This window comes from Misgurnus anguillicaudatus, chromosome 22, assembly GCF_027580225.2.
Source record: "Misgurnus anguillicaudatus chromosome 22, ASM2758022v2, whole genome shotgun sequence".
Taxonomy (NCBI): domain Eukaryota; kingdom Metazoa; phylum Chordata; class Actinopteri; order Cypriniformes; family Cobitidae; genus Misgurnus; species Misgurnus anguillicaudatus.
In genome coordinates, this window is record NC_073358.2 from 29,422,488 (window position 1) to 29,446,163 (window position 23,676).

The 23,676-nt window shown below is 37.5% G+C and overlaps 1 protein-coding gene across 1 annotated transcript in view; it reads left to right on the top strand.

Annotated features, from left to right (window-relative positions):
- Positions 1-23,676, top strand: part of ttc33 (tetratricopeptide repeat domain 33) — a 36,438-nt gene that overhangs the window by 711 nt on the left and 12,051 nt on the right. Inside the window, exons 2-3 of the mRNA XM_055199657.2 lie at positions 643-867; positions 15,371-15,452. Coding sequence (XP_055055632.2) covers positions 644-867; positions 15,371-15,452 — 306 coding nt within the window. The 5' untranslated portion in view covers position 643. The remainder of the gene's footprint in view (positions 1-642; positions 868-15,370; positions 15,453-23,676) is intronic.

Here is a 23,676-nt window from a genome sequence, read left to right on the forward strand (position 1 = left end):
CGTACTGAAGGCTTACATATTTCTAGTATGTTTTTTTTTTTTTTTTTTTTTGAGGGAGGTTGCAAATAACTAGTCAAGTCAAATTTATTAATGCACTTTTTTACAATGTTGCATTGTTTCAAAGCAGGTTTACATGAAAGAGGAAGGAACGAATCCACAGAGATCAGGAAAATTATTAAATGTATAGTATATAGCAGGAGTCTCCAACCTTTTGGAAGCAAGGGCTACCACAATGGATAAAACAAAATCTGTAGGGCAACTTTTTTATGTAGTCTACTCAAAAGTTTTTTATAAATAAATATTAAAATTGAGGCTATTAATAGAATGAGCATTGGCGGGCAACTCGCAGACTCTGTGCTGGCAACCTGGTGCCCACTGGCACCATGTTGAAGACCACTGGTATAGAATACAATATATAGTATTATTTCAAATTTCCTTTTTTTATTGTCCTCATAGATACATTTAAATGTAATAAAAAACAGTGCATACTTTTGCTGCTCTTACTCTCTGTAACAGTGTCACATGGACCATATGTACATAGTAAACATTACTCAATAGTTACAAATTTTTCTGTTAAATTTGTTACATTCACAAATGTCCCTGACAATACTTTTTGCCTGATTTTTTGTTCGGTTTTACCAGGATGGCCTCCTTCAACTGGAAGCGTAAGGTGGGGGAAAGAGTTTCCAAGGCGACCGTGCAGCAGTTTGAACAGGACTCAGAGCAGGTGGAAGAAGATGACACGGAGAAGGAGGGAGTTGATTGGCTGCATGCGATCAAGCGACGGCGAGAGGTGCTGCTGGAGGATTGTGCCACTAAGAGCAAGAGACTAAAGGATGAGGGCACTGTACTCGCTGAGCAGGGCAGGTAAAGGTTTCTGTGCTTGTTAAATGTACAAGAAATAATTATAGTGCAACACTTGTTACAAAATGTGTTAAAGGGGCCATGGCATGAAAATCTGACATTTTCCATGTTTAAGTGCTGTGATTGGGTCCCCAGTGCTTCTATCAACCTAGAAAATGTGAAAAAGATCAACCTAGTAACTTAGTTTTGGTAAACCATTCTCTACAAGCACATGAAAAAATAGGTAGTTGAAATTTGGCTCTCCTTATAATAAGACCACCCCTTAAATCTGCACAATCTAACCACAGCACTACCATTTAGTGCAGAGAAAAGCACATTTGAGTTTTAATTGCAACAAACCACCATCATTGTGATCAGTGTTTGAATTTCATCAGCTCATTTGCATTTTAAAGGACACATGTAAAACGGCACATTTTTGCTCACACCTATAAAGTGGCAATTTTAACATGTTATAATAAATTATTTATATGGTATTTTGAGGTAAAACTTCACATATGTGCTCTGGGGACACCAAAGATTTATTTGACATCTTAAAAAAGTCTTGTGCCATGGCCCCTTTAAAATTGTCAAAGTAAATAATAATAAAGGGCAAACTGTTTCGGCTCTTCTATTGGTAAACCAGTGTTATAAATATCAGATTATCCTTATTTCTAAAAGCTTTGTTTGCAGTTTGAAGAATTGGGCCTAAAAAAATTAAATAGCACGTTATCGGTTGAGGCATTTTCCTATTTTTTTAGGAAAGTTTATATAAAGTGATATTCCATTAGCAATTTGTCCACCAGAATTACTTGTGAATTGTGTGTTTGGTAGAAATCAAGTGTGAATTAAAACTAAATAAGATTGATGAAGATTTTTTTAAACACACGCACACAAGCACGCACACACGTAAATTAGTATTGATATCTTGGTTTTGGCAGGCCATAGTTAATCCCTGCTATGTTATTCAGACATGCTTATTTTCAAATGTCAAGATACAAAAAGCCATAAATCAGACTCTTTTCAAAACAGTTTCAAATCTGGCGTTGTTTCACGTATTTGTCCAATAATATTTGATTCAAGTGCCAGACAAAGTCATTCCAGTAAAGACTGCCGTTTTCTTTTACGGTTATACATCTGTTATTTAAACAGGTCAGCGCTTTGGTTAGCCCCATGACAAGGAAATTATTGTCAATGACAAAAACAGTTTTCAAGAGTGATCGTCCAGGGCGATACTAGTATCATAACATCACCATGTTCATCCAGCAGATGGGGCTGTGGGGTAGCTATGGACTCCAAGCTGTACATTATGATTTGTGTTGATGTTGTGACTCACTTGTTTAGACTAATTTAAGATCAGTGCCTCATCCACCTCCTTACATGATTTATAGTAAAGAATAACGGTAAAACTTTATTTTACAGTCCTGTTTTATGTACATGCTATATACTTTGTGTAACTATGTAATTACCAGATACCAGTTCTAAACCTGAACGTAACCCTGACCCATATGAAGGACATGCAATTTACAGTATTTTGTTGCATAAGTACTCTGTAAGTTCACTGTAAGTGCACATGCACATACTTTACAATAACATGCAACCAGGAAAAGCTAGACTGAATTGAGACCAGAAAGGATATAGGCTTGTAATTTATCTATATGTACATTTTTATTCTGATAATGACTTTGGATTTCATTAAGAAAGCTCTGCACAATCTGCAATGCAGAGCCCTAAACGTAAGTTCAGTCCAGTTCAGAGAAGCCGGACATTTTAGCAGGTAAATGGGAATTTCAGTGCGAGATGTGTTTTAGCAGGTCTGTGACAGTTCAGCAGAACGTCATGAAGACAGACTGAGCAGAAACAAAGTAATGCATCCAGCTAAATCTTTTTTTTCTTTAATTGCAATATTATCTTTGTTGTATGAGTAATTATTCCATTGTTTCATTTGAACTCTTCGTTCCTAGAGATTGGCTTTGGTTCTTATATATTAATCAGAATAGCAGGTGTCTTTATGTAAATATTAGTGCATGCTTTGAGCTGAGTGAATGTTAATGACTGGAAATGGAGAAATGGAGAGCAAAAAGACTTGTCTGACATTTACTGGAGTAGACTTAAATTTCTTATCATTTTACCAAGAAGCCCTCCACTTAACGGGAACAATAAGTCAAAATAAGCCACTTATTTTTTCCCACTGTCCAAAGAAAGGCTATAAACGTCATAGCCAGCTATTGCTTTCAGAGGATAAAGGAATAGATTCAATTTACTGGAAGATGCATCAGAGCCAAGGATTAAAGGCAAGCCTTGGTTAGTACTACCCTTAACCTGCAAAGTCTTAACAAGTCCATGAAAGGTCAAGAAAGAGTGTCACTATTTATTTGTACAACCTTTCAGTTCCGATTGCCTTCTCAATTACTCTCTGCCCTTCTGTCTTCTGTTTTTTGTCCATGAAGCTTTCATTCCCCTAAGAGATGCAGTCTGAAATGCTTCTTAATGGCATAATTAAGCTCCACTTTGGCTCTGTGTAATAGCAAGCTGCAGGCCACTAGTCTTTTTGAAGTGATTACAGGAGAATTCAATATTTTCGTCACACCAGTTTTGCAGGGGAAATAAGAAAATCTCTCCCACATTTCACGGAAGGCCAGACAATAATGTTTTCTAATTGAAGTCTGGGGCTTTGAATAGCAGCTGGTCATTGGCAGCGTGTTGAATTTATTTAGTGCAGAACAAACCAAGTAAATACAGGGCTATTGGCTTTAGTGTTTATGTATATTTACCCTTGCGGTTCACACCTGCTTAGGGACAGTTTATCCACTTAATGTTCTTTAGCTGCAGATTTGGACAGGGCTGCCTGTTGTTGATGACTTTAGGTTATTTTGGTAATTTGGAGCTTTCAGTAGTCTTGTTGACGAAACACAGCAAGTAATTGTGCAATGAGTACTGATAACATACTGTATTTATTAAATGTACTTTAGAGGAAATAATCTGCTGAATGGATAAAAAGTGAAGAAAAATGGTTTTGTACCATTTTTTAATTGTTTGAACCATTTTTTTGCTATTAAATATTTTTGACTCATTGTATAACCTTAAAAAATGATGAAAAAGATTTGTGCTCAATTTTTCTTCGCTTTCAGTGGCCTATTTAGCCAATGACCGCAAAAATAGCAATCTGTTACCAGCCAGGACTAAAATAGGAGGTCAGGGGTTCTCTAGACACATCAGATCTCACATCAGTTGTGCTTCATCATTATAAGTTGATTTAGTTTGAAAAATATATTTTATTGTTCGTGAATGAGATTTATATTGTAAAAATTAGCGAGTTTTAGAATTGTATCAAATATGTAATTTGATTGTCAACCTCGAAAGCCTCTTGTTGCGTAAGCCTCTAAATGTCTTTTTTTCTCTAAATCACCTTTAACCCACACGCCCTCACTACAGATTGAGCTATGATAGCTTCAGTTGATGATGATACTCCCTTATACAATGGTTCTAGCTAATGCTTTACACCAGTAAGTGAAAACGCAGCAGCCCTTGAAGAGCTGTGTTGCCCCTGGTGACCCTCATAATCAAGTTTTGGGGAGAATAAGTGGATTGTGATGAGGAAATTACATGGAGCTGGAGGATAGTTGGTACAAGTCAGCACAATGCACTCACTGTATGACTGCATTCGAAAGTCGTTTTGTTCCTAGAAGGATGTGAATAAGCTTAAACAATTTATATATAGGATATATTAATATGTGTGTGTGTGTGTGTGTGTGTGTGTGCGTGTATATATATATATATAGTAAAAGCATGTTTTCTATATCAAGAAAGTGACGAGATGAAAACCACTATTTTCTGTTACAAACTTTCCCATAGCATCTTTAGGTTATAAAAACATAAAAAATTCAAATCCATAACTTGATTTTTAAAGATTTATTATAAAAACAAATTATTTTTTCCACAAAATGCAATAAATCCATGACAGTTTTTGTTTCAAAATGCTATAAATCTATTAATTCAATGGACAAATGTGCATTCATCTTTTTTTCACCATTTTATATTCATTTAGTTGAACAGTTGTACACACTGACTAAAAAAATAAATATTAATGGCATTAATCAAAACACTTACTTTGTCATATTAAGATCACTGTCATTGAAAAGGTTATACTTGACGTCGTTGCTTAGCATTTTTCACAGCAATCAGCTGTAAAATTTTTTGGTCCTGCTCGATTTTCGTTGACTTTGAGTAAAATAATGTAAAGTTTTTCATAAGATCCCCTGGGGTCAATGTGTTAGCATGAGAAACTTGATGCTGTCGCGTACATTATTAGATGCTGATGACAATCTTTCCCATCACAGAAAACAACCACAGGTTTATCAATGCCATTAAAGTATTATTTTGTTTTTTTTGTTGATCACGAAGTACAAAGTAGATGAGGAAAACTAGGACTCCGTATACTCAACGCGCCGCCATTGTTTGTTTACATTGCGTGAACGGTGGGCTGTAATTTTTGGAATGGATTTATTGCGTTCTGTAAAAAAGGAGGAGTGGCGTTTATCGCATTTTGGGAAAATGGAGAAAAGATGACAAAATAACACGGCGGATATTGGATTTTGCGCAAAATTAATTATTTACTTTTAAACACTGACCTGATATGATACTGATTTTGGCAGTAACTCATTTTTTTCAAGAATGGCGTTTGTCGCGTTTTGGAACCAAGCTCTTCATATATATATCACATGGCAGTTGCTTCAATGCATTTAGGGGTGTGGTCCTGGTCAAGACAATCTCCTGAACTCCAAATTGAATGTCAGAATGGGGAAGAAAGGTGATCTAAGCAATTTTGAGCGTGGCATGGTTGCTGCTGCCAGACGGGCTGGTCTGAGTATTTCACAATCTGCTCAGTTACTGGGATTTTCACGCTCAACCATTTCTGGGGTTTACAAAGAATGGTGTGAAAAGGGGAAAAAACATCCAGTATGCAGCAGTCCTGTAGGAGAAAATGCCTTGTTGATGCTAGAGGTCAGAGGAGAATGGGCCCACTGATTCAAGCTGATAGAAGAGCAACTTTGACTGAAATAACCACTCGTTACAACCGAGGTATGCAGCAAAGCATTTGTGAAGCCACAACACGCACAACCTTGAGGTTGGATGAGCTACAACAGCAAGAAGACCCCACCGGGTACCACTCATCTCCACTCCAAATAGGAAAAAGAGGCTACAATTTGCACAAGCTTACCAAAATTGGACAGTTGAATACTGAAAAAATGTTGCCTGGTCTGATGAGTCTCCATTTCTGTTGATGGTAGAGTCAGAATTTGGCGTAAACAGAATTTGAACATGGATCCATCATGTCTTGTTACCACTAGGCAGGCTGGTGGTGTAATGGTGTGGGGGATGTTTTCTTGGCACACTTTAGGCCCCTTAGTGCCAATTGGGCATCGTTTAAATGCCACGGCCTACCTGAGCATTGTTTCTGACAAAGTCCATCCCTTTATGACCACCATGTACCCATCCTCTGTTGGCTACTTCCCGCAGGATAATGCACCATGTCACAAAGCTTGAATCATTTCAAATTGGTTTCTTGAACATGACAATGAGTTCACTGTGCTAAAATGGCCCCCACAGTCATCAGATCTCAACCCAATAGAGCATCTTTGGGATGTGCTGGAATGGGAGCTTCGTGTCCTGGATGTGCATCCCACAAATCTCCATCAATTGCAAGATGCTATCATATTAATATGGGCCAACATTTCTAAAGAATGCTTTCAGCACCTTGCTGAATCAATGCTACGTAGAATTAAGGCAGTTCTGATGGAGAAAGGGGGTCAAATACAGTATTAGTATGGTGTTCCTAATAATCATTTAGGTGTGTGTGTGTGTGTGTGTGTGTGTATATTCATCACAGCAGAAGTGAGGGGGGCTTAGGAGTTCCAGACTTTGAGTGGACTTACATCGCCACTAGGTTATCGCACTTATTAAGCATGCTAAATAATGACGATAGGACTGTGAGAGAAATGGCCCGTGCTTCACTTTTTCTCGACCTTGGGAAGCGCAAAGTCCCCCTCGCCCGCGAATCGGATCCTAGCTTTCTAGGATTTCGTAAGAAAGCGAACGGTAAACTTGACACTCGTGCCGCCGGTTTCGGGGTTAGATCGGACTGGCCGGATCTCAACGATCTTTGCAATTGGACTGGTGTTGACCTGCAGTGGTCTGGAGTTGATACTAGACATGCTGTACCTCATCAAGTAATGATTAAGGATAAAAACATAACTGTGACGGCAACTTTACTGCAAGATGATATGTACCATCCAGTTCCTCTTGGAAATACTCGCGCGTCTCTGCTGTTAATTAAACATCAGCAACGTCAGAGACATTGGAGAGGACTTAAAATCCAAGGAAAGCTCGCATGTATCCCTTCTGCAGATCACTCCATTTCACACACAATCTTTCATAATTCATCTATTGATGAAGATATATTGATCTTTACAGTTAAGGCGAGACTTCAGGTCTATCCAACAAGGCTAAATCTGTCAATTTGGTATCCTCGTTCCCATCCATCATGGTGTATACATCATGGGCAAGAACAAGTAATAGAATCTATGTCACACATATTAAATGGGTGTCACTATTACAGAAGTCTTTACGTTTCCAGGCATGATAGGATAGTGGACATTTTATCTGAGAATTTATCAGTATTATTTTCTTCAAATGTGTCAATACATGTAAATGGTTTTGTTAACTCACAAATGTTTTCTAAGTGTCCTACAGTGTCTGTGTTCTCTGATTTAAATGCCACCAGGCCTGATATTATAATCATTGATGAGCACAAAGAGGATGTGTTCATCCTGGAAGTAGGCTGCTGTTTTGATTCATGTCTAGAGGAGGCTTACTTAACAAAGTTAGTAAAATATCAACCTCTTGTACAGCGATTAACTGGCCTTGGCTATAAAGGTCAATACTTGGTATTCATTTTTGGCAGCCTGGGGCATGTGCACAGGCTTGTCATTAGGGGGTTCAGGATAGTTGGCTTTACAAAAGCAAGGGCAAAGCAAATGGCTAAATATTGTTCAATATCCTCCATCATTGGAAGTCGCCATATATGGAGAAGAAGGTGTTGTGTGTATCCATAAATCTGCTGTCTAAATTGTCATTAGATTCATATTGAGGGATCTGGCCTCAGCCATGTTTTGTATCTGTAACATTTATGTCCTTATGTATATGTATTATGAATTGTGGACTTAAATAAAGTAGTTAAATGTGTGTGTGTGTGTGTGTGTGTGTACCTGGTAATTATTACGTTGTGGGGACCAATTGTCCCCACAAAGATAGGAATACCAGTATTTTTGTGACCTTGTGGGAACATTTTGATGTCCCCATGAGGAAACAAGCTTATAAATCAAACAAAATCATGTTTATTGAAAATGTGAAGTAGTAGAAGGGTTGATGGTTGGGGTTAGGAAATGGGGTAGGTAAGGGGAATAAAATATACAGTTTGTATGGTATAAAATGCATTACGTCTATGGAATGTCCCCACAAAACATGGAAACCAGAATGTGTGTGTGTGTGTGTATACAGTACATCTTTGTTTTTTGATGAAAACAGAAAGTTATCTTAGAGAATAGAAGGTATTTTTTAATTTCTTACCCGGTATACAGTCAAACACCTTTTATTAAAGCGTAACTAAACCCCTGGTCAGAGCCTGACTCCACCCACTGGCAATATTTGAAAAATGCAAGAAAAGTGGGCAGATCCCAACGGAGATAGAGGGGACGAACTAAGCTCGTACAAAGTGCGTGGTTGGATAGTAACAAGGGCGTGGTGAGCTTGAACCTGCTTACGTCACGAGTCATCTTTTGGACCCAACATCCAATAGGGAAATTCAACTGCAGTAGCCACCGTTCAACCTGAAGAGGGCAGCACTCAGACGTTTTTACACCATATATTGCAGTATTGAAACACTTTTTATCCAAATGTCAAAAAACTTACTAAAATCAATGAACAGCACTAATAAAGCATCATTTTTACAGATCATTAACTAAAAAAAGTTGGTTTAGGGTTTAGTTACTCTTTAAGGAGCATGGGAGTTTAGCAAAGGTGAATTTCTCAGCGATTTTGTTTACTTTGCCGTTTAACCCCATTCAAGACCAATTGCTTACTCTGGTACTGACTCCAGTGTTTTTTTATACTCTATGCTGGGGTTATTTGTTTCTTATTACCAGACCAACATGAGTAAACATTTTCTCCCATTTCAAGTCTGTTTTTAATTCACTGTATATATTTCGTTTGCACATATAACTTTTCACATGTTAACCTTTCATGTGGCACTAGGTGCCATGCACTTTTCAGTTCCTATGGAAAATGGAACAAGAGCTGTTTATAAATTCTAAAAACTCAAAAGGGAAGTTTTAATGCATTGTAACAGTGACTCAGTAATTTGACATTTCTGTTAGGTTTTGCTTGTTTTTAGTGCATCATTTCAGATATTTAATCCACTAGGCCAAATCCACTAGGACAAATCTAATTTCTTGTGAAAACATTTATCGTGAGGTTCAGTTTTTTAAACTTTTAAATATGACCAATATCAGATACTGGTCTAAACAGGAACATAACATTCCTAATCTTAACCGCACATGCAAAACATCCTTTTGCGGTTATATAATATTATGTTGTATGTTGTTATTATATGTTATTAGAGTAATTTCTTGCCCTACATTTGATCTATTTATTAACATACCTTTCTATTGGCATTCTCTGTTGTCACTGCTCAAAGCAAGGCTAAACCTTTGCCAAGTCACATCTTGTTTTTACTTTATAGATACTCTTATGAAATGTTACACAAGTGCAAGATCTCATGTAATATCTCACTGCTGTGCATGGGTGTGGGCTATATAGCTGCTTGTGCTCCTTGTTTAGGTCTCTTATCTCAATGCCATATTGCCCAAAAGATCTTAGTGTTATTTATAGCCTGTATTTAATGAGAAATCTAATTTAGGGTTTTAATTTATCATATAGTGATAAGGAGTTAAGGACCTAGATTATGTTCTGATAGGGACACTGTGTAACTTTCATAGCAGTGGATGTTAGAGTTTTGCATAATGTGTGAATTCCTCATCATGTCAGTTGTCACACATAACACCTTTTTACAGAACCACACCCAAACACTTTTACTGTACAAATACAGAACATGGTTGTATTGTTGATTTATGCTCACAGCAATTCTGGAAAAAAGGTGAGATGTTTTTTTTTTTTGGAAATGCTGTCTATATGCTTATCACTTGCCCGAGAGCACTCTTGCACACATGCATGCACAGAGAGAGAGAGAGAGAGAGAGAGAGAGATGGCCTGCACATCACATACTTATAATAAAAAGGAGAATTGACATGCTAATTGTAAATGGTTTTCCTGTATTTTTTTACCAAAAATATCAATCAAAATATCAAACGGCATGAGGAGCTCAGATGCTAAAGCCGCTAAACGCCAAAGCGTCCAAAGCGACTTACAAATGAGGTATACAATAGAAGCAATTATAGCAACACAAGAACAGCAATACATAAGTGCACTGGAAATAGTCTCATCAAGTCCAACACAATATACATAGCCAAGGGTTGGTTAGTAATTTTTTTTTAAGAATGTACAGATAAAGAAAAAGGAGAAGTAGAGAAATATAGTAAGTCCTGTATTAGGAAGTGAGGTAATGGCAGAAGAGATGGGTTTTTAGCTGATTCTTAGAGACAGCTACAGAGTCAACAGATCGTGTCGCGATCGCCAGATCATTCTATAGATGAGGAACCGCTCCAAAGAAGGTACGCAATAATGTTTTTTCCCTTTTTGGGATGGCACCACAAGCCGTCACTCGGTGACAGAGCATAGGAATCGAGAGGGTACATAAGGCTGTATAAGCAGGTGAAGGTAAGGGGGTGCTGACACAGTGGTGGTTTTAAAGGCCAGGGGCAGAGCTTTAAATTTGATGTGAGCTTCTATAGGAAGCCAGTGTAACTTGACAAAGAGAGGAGTGATGTGCGCCCTCTTTGGCTCATTGAAGACTACTCTTGCTGCTGCATTCTGAATCATCTGTAGGGGTTTGGTTGTGCAGGCTGGAAGGCCCGCCAGTAGCGCATTGCAGTAGTCCAGCATGGACAGGACAAGAGCTTGGAATAGGACCTGCGTAGCATGCTCATTTAGGAAAGGTCTAATTTTCCTAATATTGTAGAGGATGAATCTACCAGAGCGGGCGGTGCTGGCAACATGCTCCGTGAAGCTAAGCTGATCATCAGTGACCAAGTCTCTGGCTGTCCTAGAAGGCGTTATGGTTGAGGAACTTAGCAGAATGGAAAGGCTGTGCTGAATCTTTGGTTCAGATGATATGACAAGCAGTTCTGTCATCGTAAGGTTAAGCTGGAGATGGTAATCCTTCATCCAGAGTGAGATGTCCCTCAGGCATGCTGTGATGCAGGCAGAAACCGTGGGATCATCTGGGTGGAACGACAAGTGTCATTCGTATAGCAGTGGTAGGAAAAGCCATGTTTTCGAAATGACAGAACCCAGGGATGTCATGTATATCGAAAAGAGCAATGGTCCAAGCACAGAGCCTTGAGGCACCCCGGTATTGAGATGTTGGGGTTCGGAGACATCACCTCTCCAGGATACCCTAAATGACCTACCTGAGCGGTACGACTTGAACAATAGAAGCACTGTGTCGGAGACATCCATAGCCATGAGGATTGACAGGAGAATGTGGTGATTGACCGTGTCAAAAGCGGCAGATAGATCCATTAAGATCAGCACAGAAGATTTGGAGGCTGCTCTTGCCTGCCTTAGGGCTTCAATGAATGAGAGCAGCGCCGTCTCAGTGGAGTGACCGCTTTTGAACCAGACTGATTGCTATCCAGGAGGTATTTTTGTGTGAGAGGAGAGCTGGTCAAACACCCGTTCATTGCCAGGACTCTTGAATGTGTGAAGAAGAGAAACAGGTCTGTAGTTCTCTAGCATAGCAGGATTTATTGTGGGTTTCTTCAGCAGTGGGGTTATCCGGACCTCTTTAAATGCTGCAGGGAAGGTACTAGTGGAAAGAGATGAATTGATAATGTAGGTGAGAGCAGTGATAACCAATGGAGAGATGGCCTGAAGAAGATGGATGGGTATGGGATCTAGCGGGCAGGTAGTCGGATGGTTAGATGCAAAGACCTTGGAAACGTCATTTAGCGAATGCTCTCGGCACGTTTCAACCCTTATCAAATACATTCGCTTAATACTGGCCTCAGGCCATTCAGAACCAGTTTGTTGGCAGAATCCATTAAGAGTATGATAAAAAATGCTAATTTACAAAAAACATGTCAGATGCACTTAGAGGGTTTTTAACATAAAACATATGGTTTATGTTAAAATGTTTGATGTAATTAGTTCAGATGCAAAACCCTCAAGTGCTTCTGATCTTGTAAAAGCTTTTTTCAGGCTCTTATGTTTAGGTTCAGTAGGTTTGCATTAATGGCAATGAAAAGGTTAGTCATTTCATTGGTATTCAACAAATTTGCATGCAAGGTTATTTTTGCAAAAACCTTTGGACAAGACATAGAAAACAGTTGCAAAATCACTGAAAATGCAACTACCCTCTAAGAAAAGATGTGTTAATTTTTTACACTTTGTTACACATAATGTGTGATTTTGTGTTCAAATAAATAAGAGACAACACAATAAATGTGTTGTCCTTAACTAGACACAACATTTTTAACACATTAGTTTTAAGAGTGTAGAAACATTGCAAATAATGAATGTCAGAATTAAAATGGTAAAAATGAAGAAACTCAATCAATATCATTATCTCATTTTGACTGAGGTGGCGTTTAGCGGATTTTGTATTTGAACTCTTTATATAATCATGTGCACGTACGTTTGAAAAGTTGACAGGTATATTTAATTCATGACGCCCACCTTCACATACCTACACCTACACAGTGCACTTTTTTAACCTTTTCTCAGAATTGTATTGCTTAAGTTACACACCTACAACATTTTGTGTAAATTCTTTTTGAATTAGTTACTTTTTATTTCCTCCCAGGGTGATTTGTTGTATTCCGTTGATTGAATGAAAATGATCTGGGATGACAACAACCATGTTTTATTACTCTGATTAAATGCAATATAAATACAGAAAGAAGGCATGGCGTGAGGAAGCTTTTATGGACATCTCAACGAAACAGCTTGTTATATTTACACAACTGATGTGTAACGCTAGTAAACCATCCCACTTTGTAAATTCAAGAGCTGATATCTTGAAGAGGCGGTCACTGTCTGCTCAAGACCTTGCAGTTTATCAAAGAGTATAACCTTCTTTACCAACATATTACCAGTTAATATGTATAGACCTTTAAAACACTGGTATTGTTACATAATGGGTTTCCATAGAGGACAGCATTTTCTAATGGTTTAATCTGAAATGTTCAACAACATAATGCATCTGTAATTTCCTAAAGGGCACCTATTTCATTGCTAAAACAACATTATTTTATGTATTTGGTATAATCCAATGTGTTTGCGTGGTTTATGATAAAAAACATTATTTTCCACATACCGTACATTTTTGTAGCTCCAGATATACTGCTTTCCTCAAGCGCTCTGATTTTGTACAAACCTCATTCATTTGAAAAGCGCTGTGTCCCTGATTGGCCAGCTAATCTGTACGTTGTGATTGGCCTGAATACCTCTGACGTCAGCCGGAAATGTGACGCTCTTTTCAATGTTTGAAAGATTCGCTCAAAATGCAATTTTAATAGGAGTTAACTTACTGTCAGTCAAAGTGGGAGGAATTATGATAATGACCGTCGTATCCACGTCAACAGGCCCAGGAAGTAAACTGTTGCCTACAATCCGTGTGTTTGTTGTATAGTCCAAGAAAAGATTTATGTTGGAGGCGATAACTCGTGTCATAGTTTATTTTGGGATTTTACCTTTTGCATATCGTATACATGTACTAATACACACTTACACACCAAAGGAAATGAAAATTGTGAGTCGAATCATAGTTGCTCTTTAACCGGTTACCAAATAACCTGCAAAAACTTTTTATGCACTGTAAATGAAAGAGTACATATTAGGAAATGTTTTTTGTGTTTTTTTCCCCCCAAAAAACTGGTTCTAACATTTACTGGCAAAATGTCCACGCCAGAATGCAAATAGTTGAAGCATGTTCAAGTATCAAATTACACTTGCTTTGACTCCACTTTAGTCTTTAAGGTTTTTCTTATCAGACCATCTGACATTTTCTCACCAGAATATTTATTTGCATTCTAACAAATGTACTTTTTGTTGTGTGTAAATGCCTGCAATACGTAGCTAAAGGTCATGTTATTTTTTAATCTGACTGGATAATTTTTTATTCAAATAGGTTCTGATCGTAGTTCTTTTTTGAGTAATGGTTGTAGTCTCAATAACTTTTTAACGAGCTTTTGATGAGCTTTTAAAATGTTTATTTATACTCTCTAACCAGTTTGCTTTTTCTGGAGGGCAGGATAAAAAGAGCATGCTGTGACACATGCTGAAATGCTGACAAATGTTTTGTTTTTACACCATACATACCATTCACAGGGAAAATGGTGCAGACTACCAGAATTGTACATTTTCCGTTTTTGTAAGCAAGCTTACTTAAGAAAGGATCTTGTTTTGCTTTTTAAACGGGAAAGCAAATGTTTGTTTAATATACTTTAGAAAGGATGTGTTAATTTATAACACATTATGTTTCATTTTGCTTGAAGTTGTGTGAAAAGTTCTTGTAGTTTTGTTTTAACCAAGCTTAATAATCAATTAAAAATGTGTGATTTGTCTAATTGTTGGTGGAACTAATGTTTAGGATCATTTCTATTTTCACTATATGTATTTATTCAACTGTTTCAGCAGCAACAACATAAACAAACGGCTTTTGTGGCCCAAACTTAACCTTTGAAGACTGACTTCTGCAAAATCAATAACAGCAGATTCCAGTGTTATTTCTGATAACAAGCAAAATAAATAACAAGTAAATTACCTTAGTTCAAATTGTAGCTAAAGTGTATCAACTACGACACTGAGTTAACGTTATTGTGTAAAATTACTGTATACACAATGTTAGCGACAATGCTTACCTGTCTTTACACAGTGATCCATGCTCACCATCTCAACTCATCTTCAGGAATACGAAGAATTTTAATTTTCGTCAAAGTATTTGTTCTAGAGGTCGTTTAGCCAGACTGATAAACAAACATAAACCAGAAGTTAACAATGAAACCATTTTGGATCAAAGCGTGTGTGAATTGCGTAGATGCAAATGTAAATATAAATATTAAACTTGACTCTATACTTTACTGCCCTGTACTGCTGCAACAAAGTATTATCATTTACATTCTTTTGGTCATTTACATTGCTTTTTCCTGGCAGTGTGTTGGTTGCAGAGGTAAGATTTATAGGTCAGGTGTGTACATGCATTTTTGCTATAACACATGTGACTTCATGTGTATTTAAACATCCTGTATGTGCTATGTCTATATGAGCTTTGGATTCTGTGTTTGTGTGTTAGGAACTGGGAGGCTTTGAAGAAGTGGGATGAAGCGCTTCAGCTCACACCAGATGACGCTGTGCTGTATGAGATGAAGTCACAGGTGAGATGAAGTCACAGTTCAGTTCACATGCACTATATATTGTGTTGATCTTAATGTGAGTGATTTACAGCTGAAGTTTGCAATATTGGAATGCACCAATCATGCAGAGATACACGCACACACAGTCTGACATGCGCTTTCAGTTCTCTTCTTTTTCTCGGTCTGTTTTCATTTCCTCCTCCCAAAGTTCAACTCCCCATACACACTCCTTATCTGCGGTCTTTGTAACAGAACGTTTTGACATCTAGGGTTTTTTTTCCCGATACTCTCTCTTCACATATCCCTCAGGCTTGTACTGCACAAACATAGCGTACTGTACCGTGAGAACACTATGGACTTAATGTAAGTTTCATTTGCTCTTGAAACAATAATTTTTCCCTTGGCCCTCTACAAATGTTAGTTATTTCATCTTGCATCAACATAAATAAATGCAGCCTGAATTTAGCATGTGCTTCCTTGTGTCTTGATGTAAGAAATGTTATCTAGGGTTTAATTGACTTGCTGTAGGGTACAGTGCTGACGGTAAGACTGTTAAGGAATGAACACACCGGTTCATGAGTCACGTTTACCTGAAATTGGTATTCAGCCTACATTGAAACAATGAAGTAATGCTATAATTAGGTTGCAGTAGGTGACATAAATGTTAGTCACAGGATTTCTTTTTACACATCATTGATAGAAAATCTTTGTTAATAACAGCAGATGGATGTTTAAAATTTGTTGGCGAATGAGCTACTCAACCAGTTATACCAGTTTCAAAGCGCCAGCTCATTTATGACGGTTACATTTTTTAAAATTTTGATTTATACCCCATCTGCAATGTAATGTTGATGTCTGGTTTGTTAGGGGACAGTGGGACAGTATTTGGCTGAGATACAACTATATGAAAATCTGGAATCTGAGGGTGCAAAACATGAACATATTGAGAAAATCGCCTTGTAATAGCCAATAGGGGTGCACCGATATAGACAGCTTCATCGGGCGCACATGCGATGACGCGATAAGCGTCTGGTCCGAACTTTACTTCCGGTTTCTGTTTGTTGAATGGTCTGACTAGTTGCTAAAACTGAACTCTTAAACAAATACCTCGTTGAAAATAATAAATGTTTTGGGTTTCTATTAGGGATGCACCGATAGGATTTTTTGGGCCGGGACCGATACCGAATTAAACAGACAACTTCTGACCGATGCCAATACCGATATTAAACACTTGTATACAATACTATACAGCTGGTCTATTAGCTAGTTTATTTCTGCATCAAATTAATTTTACTGAACATGGGGTTTGGATCTAATTAACATTCAACTGACCAACATAATAAGAGAAGCACAAATTAAGCTAAAACAAATATAATAAGACAACATAACCTTCAAAGGTGGTTTTTGATATTCAGCATTTCTTTTATTAACAACATTAACTCATTTTTTTTTTTTACATATAATGGATTTCTTTAATAAACATAAATAATGCCAGTGCTATTGCTTTAAACAGAGTATAAATACACTAAAGTTTCTTTTATTGTCCAAGACATTTGAGCCAGCTCAACAAAGGTTTTCTGTCGGTGCTTAAGTATAGTGCACACCAGAACATTAAATCATTTTAATTGAACAACAGACATGCAACTCATTGCCTTTATGTGGTTAATTAATAAACAATCGGTATCGGCCTTTCTTGTGCTATTGCCGATATTCCGATGGTTTCAAATTAATAAAAAATCGGCCGATAAATATCGGCGGACGATACATCAGTGCATCACTATTTCCTATGTAATCTACATGTTGTTTATTTTGCTTGTTATATAAATAAACTACTTTAAAAGGACTTATTCTTTGCAGAGTTTACCGGAAGTTACGTGATGACCACGAAAGCCACTTGTTTATTTAGTTACTGCTGAAACCATCTATATCGGCCAGTGATACTTGCTATGCTTCTCAATGAGTTACGGTGAAATGCGCTATATTCAAAAGCCAGAGGGCGCTCTCGTGCAGAAACTCAATATGCGCTGTAGTCGAAGAACCATACACATGCAGCTATGGCAAGCAGCTCCTGAAAATGGCTTAAGGATATATTTATATTGCTGTTCTTCGAACCTTTTCAGGTATTTTCATGATACAAAATATGAATAATAATTATGTATGACGAGTGTTGCTTTTTCAAATGCATGTTATAAACGACTCAAACAAACAGTGATTTGAGATCGATAAGGACTTACTGATCAAAAGCCTTGGTACATGAAATATCTGTGAATAATATCGGCTGTGTATTGTTGACTATTTGTTATAAATATACCCATGCAACTTATGTCACAAATGTGTCCTACATCTAAAATTGTCGGGATCTTTCTCTACCAACCATCATCATGTATTCACCGGTGGAGTTCCCATTAGAGCCGCACAATATACCGTTTCAGCATCGATAACGCAAAACGTGCGCATCTGCAATAGTCACAACATACAGAGCTTGTTTTTCAAAAGAAACACTATTTTGAACCCCTTTTGCCAGTGGGACACTATATAAGAAAGGTTTTACACTGCAGAAAGAAATCACAGATGTTTGTGAGAAATCAGTGAGCAATATAAAAATGGAAGGAAGAAGTTTATTCCTCTTAAACTGAGCTTTTAGTCATCTGGCAAAGTTATCCAGTATTTTGCATGAAAACATAACATTGCAAAATAAGTTTCCTTTCACTATTGTGCAAACCTGGTTTGCATGTACTGGTTGCTTTTGTTCACTCTCTGGTCCTGCTGATCCATTAAATAGATCTACTAGTTTTAATCATATTATATAGTTAACTTATTAACTGATTTCAAGCATTAATTTTTAGAAGGAAACATGCTTAGGATCAAGATATCTACAACAGTGGTTGATGTTTGACGTTAAAGCTGCAATTATTAAAGTTGTGTAAATGCATATAAAATCAGTGTTTAAAACTTTACCTTACCCTGATTCACAAATGTAAGCTTATATGAATTATAATTTGCTTGGTTGGATTTAACAGAAATATAACAACAGAAATAAGAGTTCCCGCTACTATTTCACACATGCTGCGGATAGTAAAGAGTTAAAGTTTGTTCAACAGTTGGTTAGAATTCAAACTTGTCATTTAGAAAGCAGTGTTTAATCTGTAAAATCTTAAATGGTGGGGGGGGGGGTGTCAATGGTATTTCATGCATTCTGAGTTATTACTAGGGGTAGGTATCGTTCACATTTTAACGGTACCGGGTCCAATACCAGTACCTGGAATTCTATATCGGTACTCAGCGGTACCTTTTTCTGTACTTTACTCTGGCTGAAGTGACTTTCAGTGGACATAATAAGCCCAAACCTCTCATTTTCAACATTTTGTTATTTATTTCGAAATGTTCAATAATACACACAATCTTTAAATAAATAAATAAATCTCTACAACATCGAGGGCATATGTCTTGCATATAAATAAAAAAAGTAAATAAAATACATAAGACAAATGATCAATGAACATAAACGTCATAAAAGCAACATAAAAGTAAACTTTTATGTAGAAAACAAGACTAGCAGTTTTTTTTTTTTTTTTTTAGAAAAATCAGCATGTCAACTTTTTCAGGTAAAAGCCGTGTCCACTTCACGCTCATTGTGTCCCCTGCTGTAGACAACACTCGCTTTGAGGATGTAGAAGAGGACTGGACACAGAGATACTTTTTTGCCAAGCTGGCCAGCATTGGCATTTGGTCTGCATGTGGTTGAATGTGTTCGAACAGCCACACGGGCCGCCTTCTCTCCGCCAATTTATGTAAGCTGTGGTAATGAGCACAAAGTTTTATGTCTTTTCTGACTTTTAGCGTGAGAAAAGTCACGCTATCTTGAGTGCTATCTTTAGGCTTTCGTTGATAAAACTAAAGCGGCTGATCTCCGCGTATTTAATTCGTTTCATTTTGCGAGCGTGTGAAAGTTGCGCGATCTTATTTCATTAATTGCGCTGAAAAATCTGAGAAAGCTCCAACATATTCATGTACAAAACACAGTGCAGCATGTTTACTTACAACACAAGCAGCGCCATAATATTAGTTTGCGTCTATTTAAACCCGCCATTACTCCAGCTAGCGTTTAAACGAAAGCAGGGGGACTTCCCCGCAGTCTCCACGGACCACCACTCAAAGTAATCAGGACAGAAGCGGTTGAAAGTGGACAAAAGAGACGGACTGGTATTGATAAATACCAGGTGTAAACAGAATGTGTCTCTCTCGTCCACTTGTGATCTGATCGACGAAAACGCATCTTAATAAGCACTCCTGTGCTTTTAAATACACGATTGTGTTTAAATAAGTGCTTCCTCAGGTTGGATGTATCACCACTACCTGCCTTGCACGTACTGTTACGAATATTGCAGGTAGCATTGTCTGCATAATTTTTTGTGAAATGTAACCACACATTAGAGCGCTTTCTGTTAGCCATTGAGCAAGTTGCAAAGGGGTGTCACTTCCCACACGATTTCTCTCTCGCGCGTACCAGACTCACGCGGTGTGCAGATGTGTTCTCTCAGGTATCGAAATTGAGCACCGATTGACTTTATGTGAATCGGTAGTACCGACACAACTCGGTCGGTGCCTATAAAAGTACGGAGTTTGGTGCCCATCCCTACTTATTACACTGTTTTAGAGTTGGTGTCAAAAAAGCAGTTGGCCGTGTTACAGAGTATTTCTTTGCACTTCGACTGGGTTCGTACAAGTTTCTGAAAAAAAATTCGATTACGGGTCCAGCTGACATTTCAAGGGTACGCTATAATACATATCACTTGTTATCACTTATAATACACTCACCCGTCAATCAGTAGGAGAGCGAGAACTGAGGATTCTAGGTTACAGGCGTCACTTCACGCGACAGCTTTGTTTTATATCAAACTCAACAATGGCACGAAAAAAAAGAAAAACCCAGCATTATGGAAACAATGGATATAGTTTGTTTATCCGGGGTAGCAGCGGAGTTTTGCGTTTGTGTTTGTTTAACACTGTATTTGATTAAAAAGTTGAAAAGTCCCAACCGGGTCATGAGTTGCATGCGGTAAGTAAGACTTCTGTGTTATATTGAAAATAAGTGCATAAGTGCATATTATATAAATGACATGAACATGTAGTGAATCATAAATTATCCAGTCAGTGTTGTATAAAGTGTTGACTCGGGCACGCTCCTCCCGCAGCTCGTAACTCCTCCTTCCAAATATTTTCGTACGTTATTGGAAAGAATCGGTAAAGCTAATCTGTCTAAAGCTAAATCTGATAAAATTAAAGACTCTTTGGAGATTAGAAGGATTTCTCTACAGGTACTCCAGATTATCATCAGATACGCAGAAACAGCATGTGTTGAGGACGCTTTAAGCGATGATTTTCTGGGGCTGAGACCTGTATGAGTTTCTTTATTTTATTGAACACAAAGATATTTCATAAATGATGGTAACCACTTAGTTGATTTTACCCATTGACTTCTATAGTGGGAAAAACAAGTGGACATCAGTAAATACGATCAACTGTGTGCTTTCCATCATTTATCAAAATATCTTTGTGTTCAACAAAATAAAGCAACTCATACATGTTTAAAACAACATGAGGGTGAGTAAATAATAACAATGTTTTTTTTGGTTTTTTTTGGGTGAACTATCCCTTTAAGCCCATGTAATGTGCAGCGGGAAAAAAAGACAAGTGAAGAGCCTGCAGGCAGGCATGCTGCTCTATTACTTAACAAGCTGGAGCAGCTTCATTCTAAAACTGTGTACCCACAGAACTAGGTTTGTACACACCTGTATTTGTACAAACCGCATGGTTGTACATAGTTGTAACAGGGTGTATACATAAGCAAGTGTGTATACAGACTAATAGGATTTCAAGGCTATCAAAACTGGCACAGTATCGGGCAGTAGCTGCCCAACAGCTGCATGTTATAAAGATATCTGCATATCAGCCCAAGGCAGGTATTGTTATAATCGCAGAATACATAACATCATTAAGATGACAGATTATAGCAGCGAAAATAAATTTCATGTTATGACAAGCCAATAATGCCTATTGGTTTTCTGTCAGCAAACGATCTTATCTCCATTCATTTTAAACCTTATTCTCTCGTCTCACCCATAATATCATATTAATTGTACATTCACCTGTCAATCATCCATTCTGTTTTCAGCTTTAGTTCTGACTCTTCCGTCTGGACGCAACAGGATATTTGCAATGGCAATTTTTTCTTTTGATCATTTATTCCCTTTCATCCCAGTGACATCTATATGACATGAATTTATATTTACGTTACTGCCAGACACATTGTACTGACAGATGTTATGATAAATGTTATTTAATTAATCATTGATTTACATAAAAGATTAGCTCACTTTGATGTTTGAATGATTTGTGTAGGCGATTGCTTACTTATGCTTGCATGTATCCCCAAATAGAAGTGCATACACAAACATTCAATGGCTCAGCTGCTCAGTGAGCCAATCACACACACATTTGTTTGCTCGTTCGTTTCACTTATACAGGTTGCATCCAGCAGTTGTTATTAAATGAATTGCCCTGGTCCACTCTGTCCTTTCGTAACCCTGATTTATCAGTCTGTTTTTCCATCTCTCTCTTATGAATGACTGTCTTCACCTCGCATCACTCTTCATTTTTTGCGGCAAGTATTTTGGCTTTGACGTCTCCAATGTTGTCTGTTGCTGTGTTGTTTTTAAGGGCACTCATGGGTGTGCTTAAAATGTCAGTTTGAACTCTCTGCACCCCTCGCTTGATAGATTTTTTTTGTGAAATTTGCTATCAAAACAATAACAGTTCCATGTTCTCGTTCACAAATCTCATGTAGCGGCACGGCTTGACGTTTTGGTATGCGGGTGCAAACTAAGATGTTTAATAAAGCCTTGCCAAATATTACATGTGAAACTTTGATTTTACATAACATGTCGTTTAAAATCGCACAATGGAAATTGATTAGTCATTAATGGATGGCTGCAACGATGCTCCTTTAAAGGCCCACTGAAGTGCAGTGTGCGGGATGATGTCAGTTTTTTAACGCTGCTAACAATATCTATATAGCCTACTGTCTACAAACATTAATAATATTAACATTACATCGTTTAAAACATCTACGGGTTTAGCATCAGTGTATGGTCTCTGTTTTGAGATACAGACGCTCTAGCATCATAAATGTAGTATTTTGTTACAGAAGTCCAGATGACAACATGCAGAATATAAACGTGACTTCTGACCTTTGTGTTGATATAACGATCGCAAGTCGAATCAGGTCTGTTTCAGATGTGTGAATAACGCATGAAAACCGTCTAATATAATACATCCAATGACCATTTTTGTCCACAAATACGTATAATCCATGAAATACAGATATATAGTCTGTTGTTTACATCAGATTTCGCATGAACATCTTGTAATAGAATGTAATATACAATCCGCGGACTATTTGCGTCGTAACACTGTATATGAGATTACACTTTAGGTTCTAGTAAACACGTAAACCTGCATTCAAACTTTGTTTCTAAAAGTAGGCGGAAGTATAATACATAATATGTCTGATCACCTCCACACTGTTTTTGAAGCAGATTTGCACATATGATCCGCTTTTTGCTATCACGCTACACCCGGAGCACACTGTATGTGTGTGCATTGTAGCAGCTCACACCACAGTTGTATTAAGTCTAATAGGGTACCGGTTTAGATATAATTTAAACTGTTACAGAATAGAAGCAATAATAATAGTGACGTGTAATTTATGATGGCATATGGCAGTCTCATCAGGCTGTTGTTCGTGATGTTTGATCTTTTTTACAGCACTTTATAATACATCATTCTGTGAAGAATGTAAGCAGGTTGGATACATTTTGTGTGTGTGCACAGGAGCAGCTCACATGCCATTGACACAATATCAGACTTCATTTACCCCAATGGAAAGCAAATTCACAACGTCTGAATTTTTTCTTATCCACTACTTAGTGCACTACAGTACCATTCCCCATATTAGTTGTATACTAATACTAGAAATTGTATCAACAAGTGTTCATTTCATGTGCAAGTGTCAAATAACGTAGAGCAGGGGTTATCAAAGTTTTTGCTGCCAGGGACCCCTTATAATAAAGAAAAATGTTTAAGGACCCCTTCAAATTCTAACAGTTACTAAACATATTCTTGTTTTAAAGCATGGGCTATGTCCCCCTACTTTTCAAAATCCTGATTTTGTCCCCCCACTTTC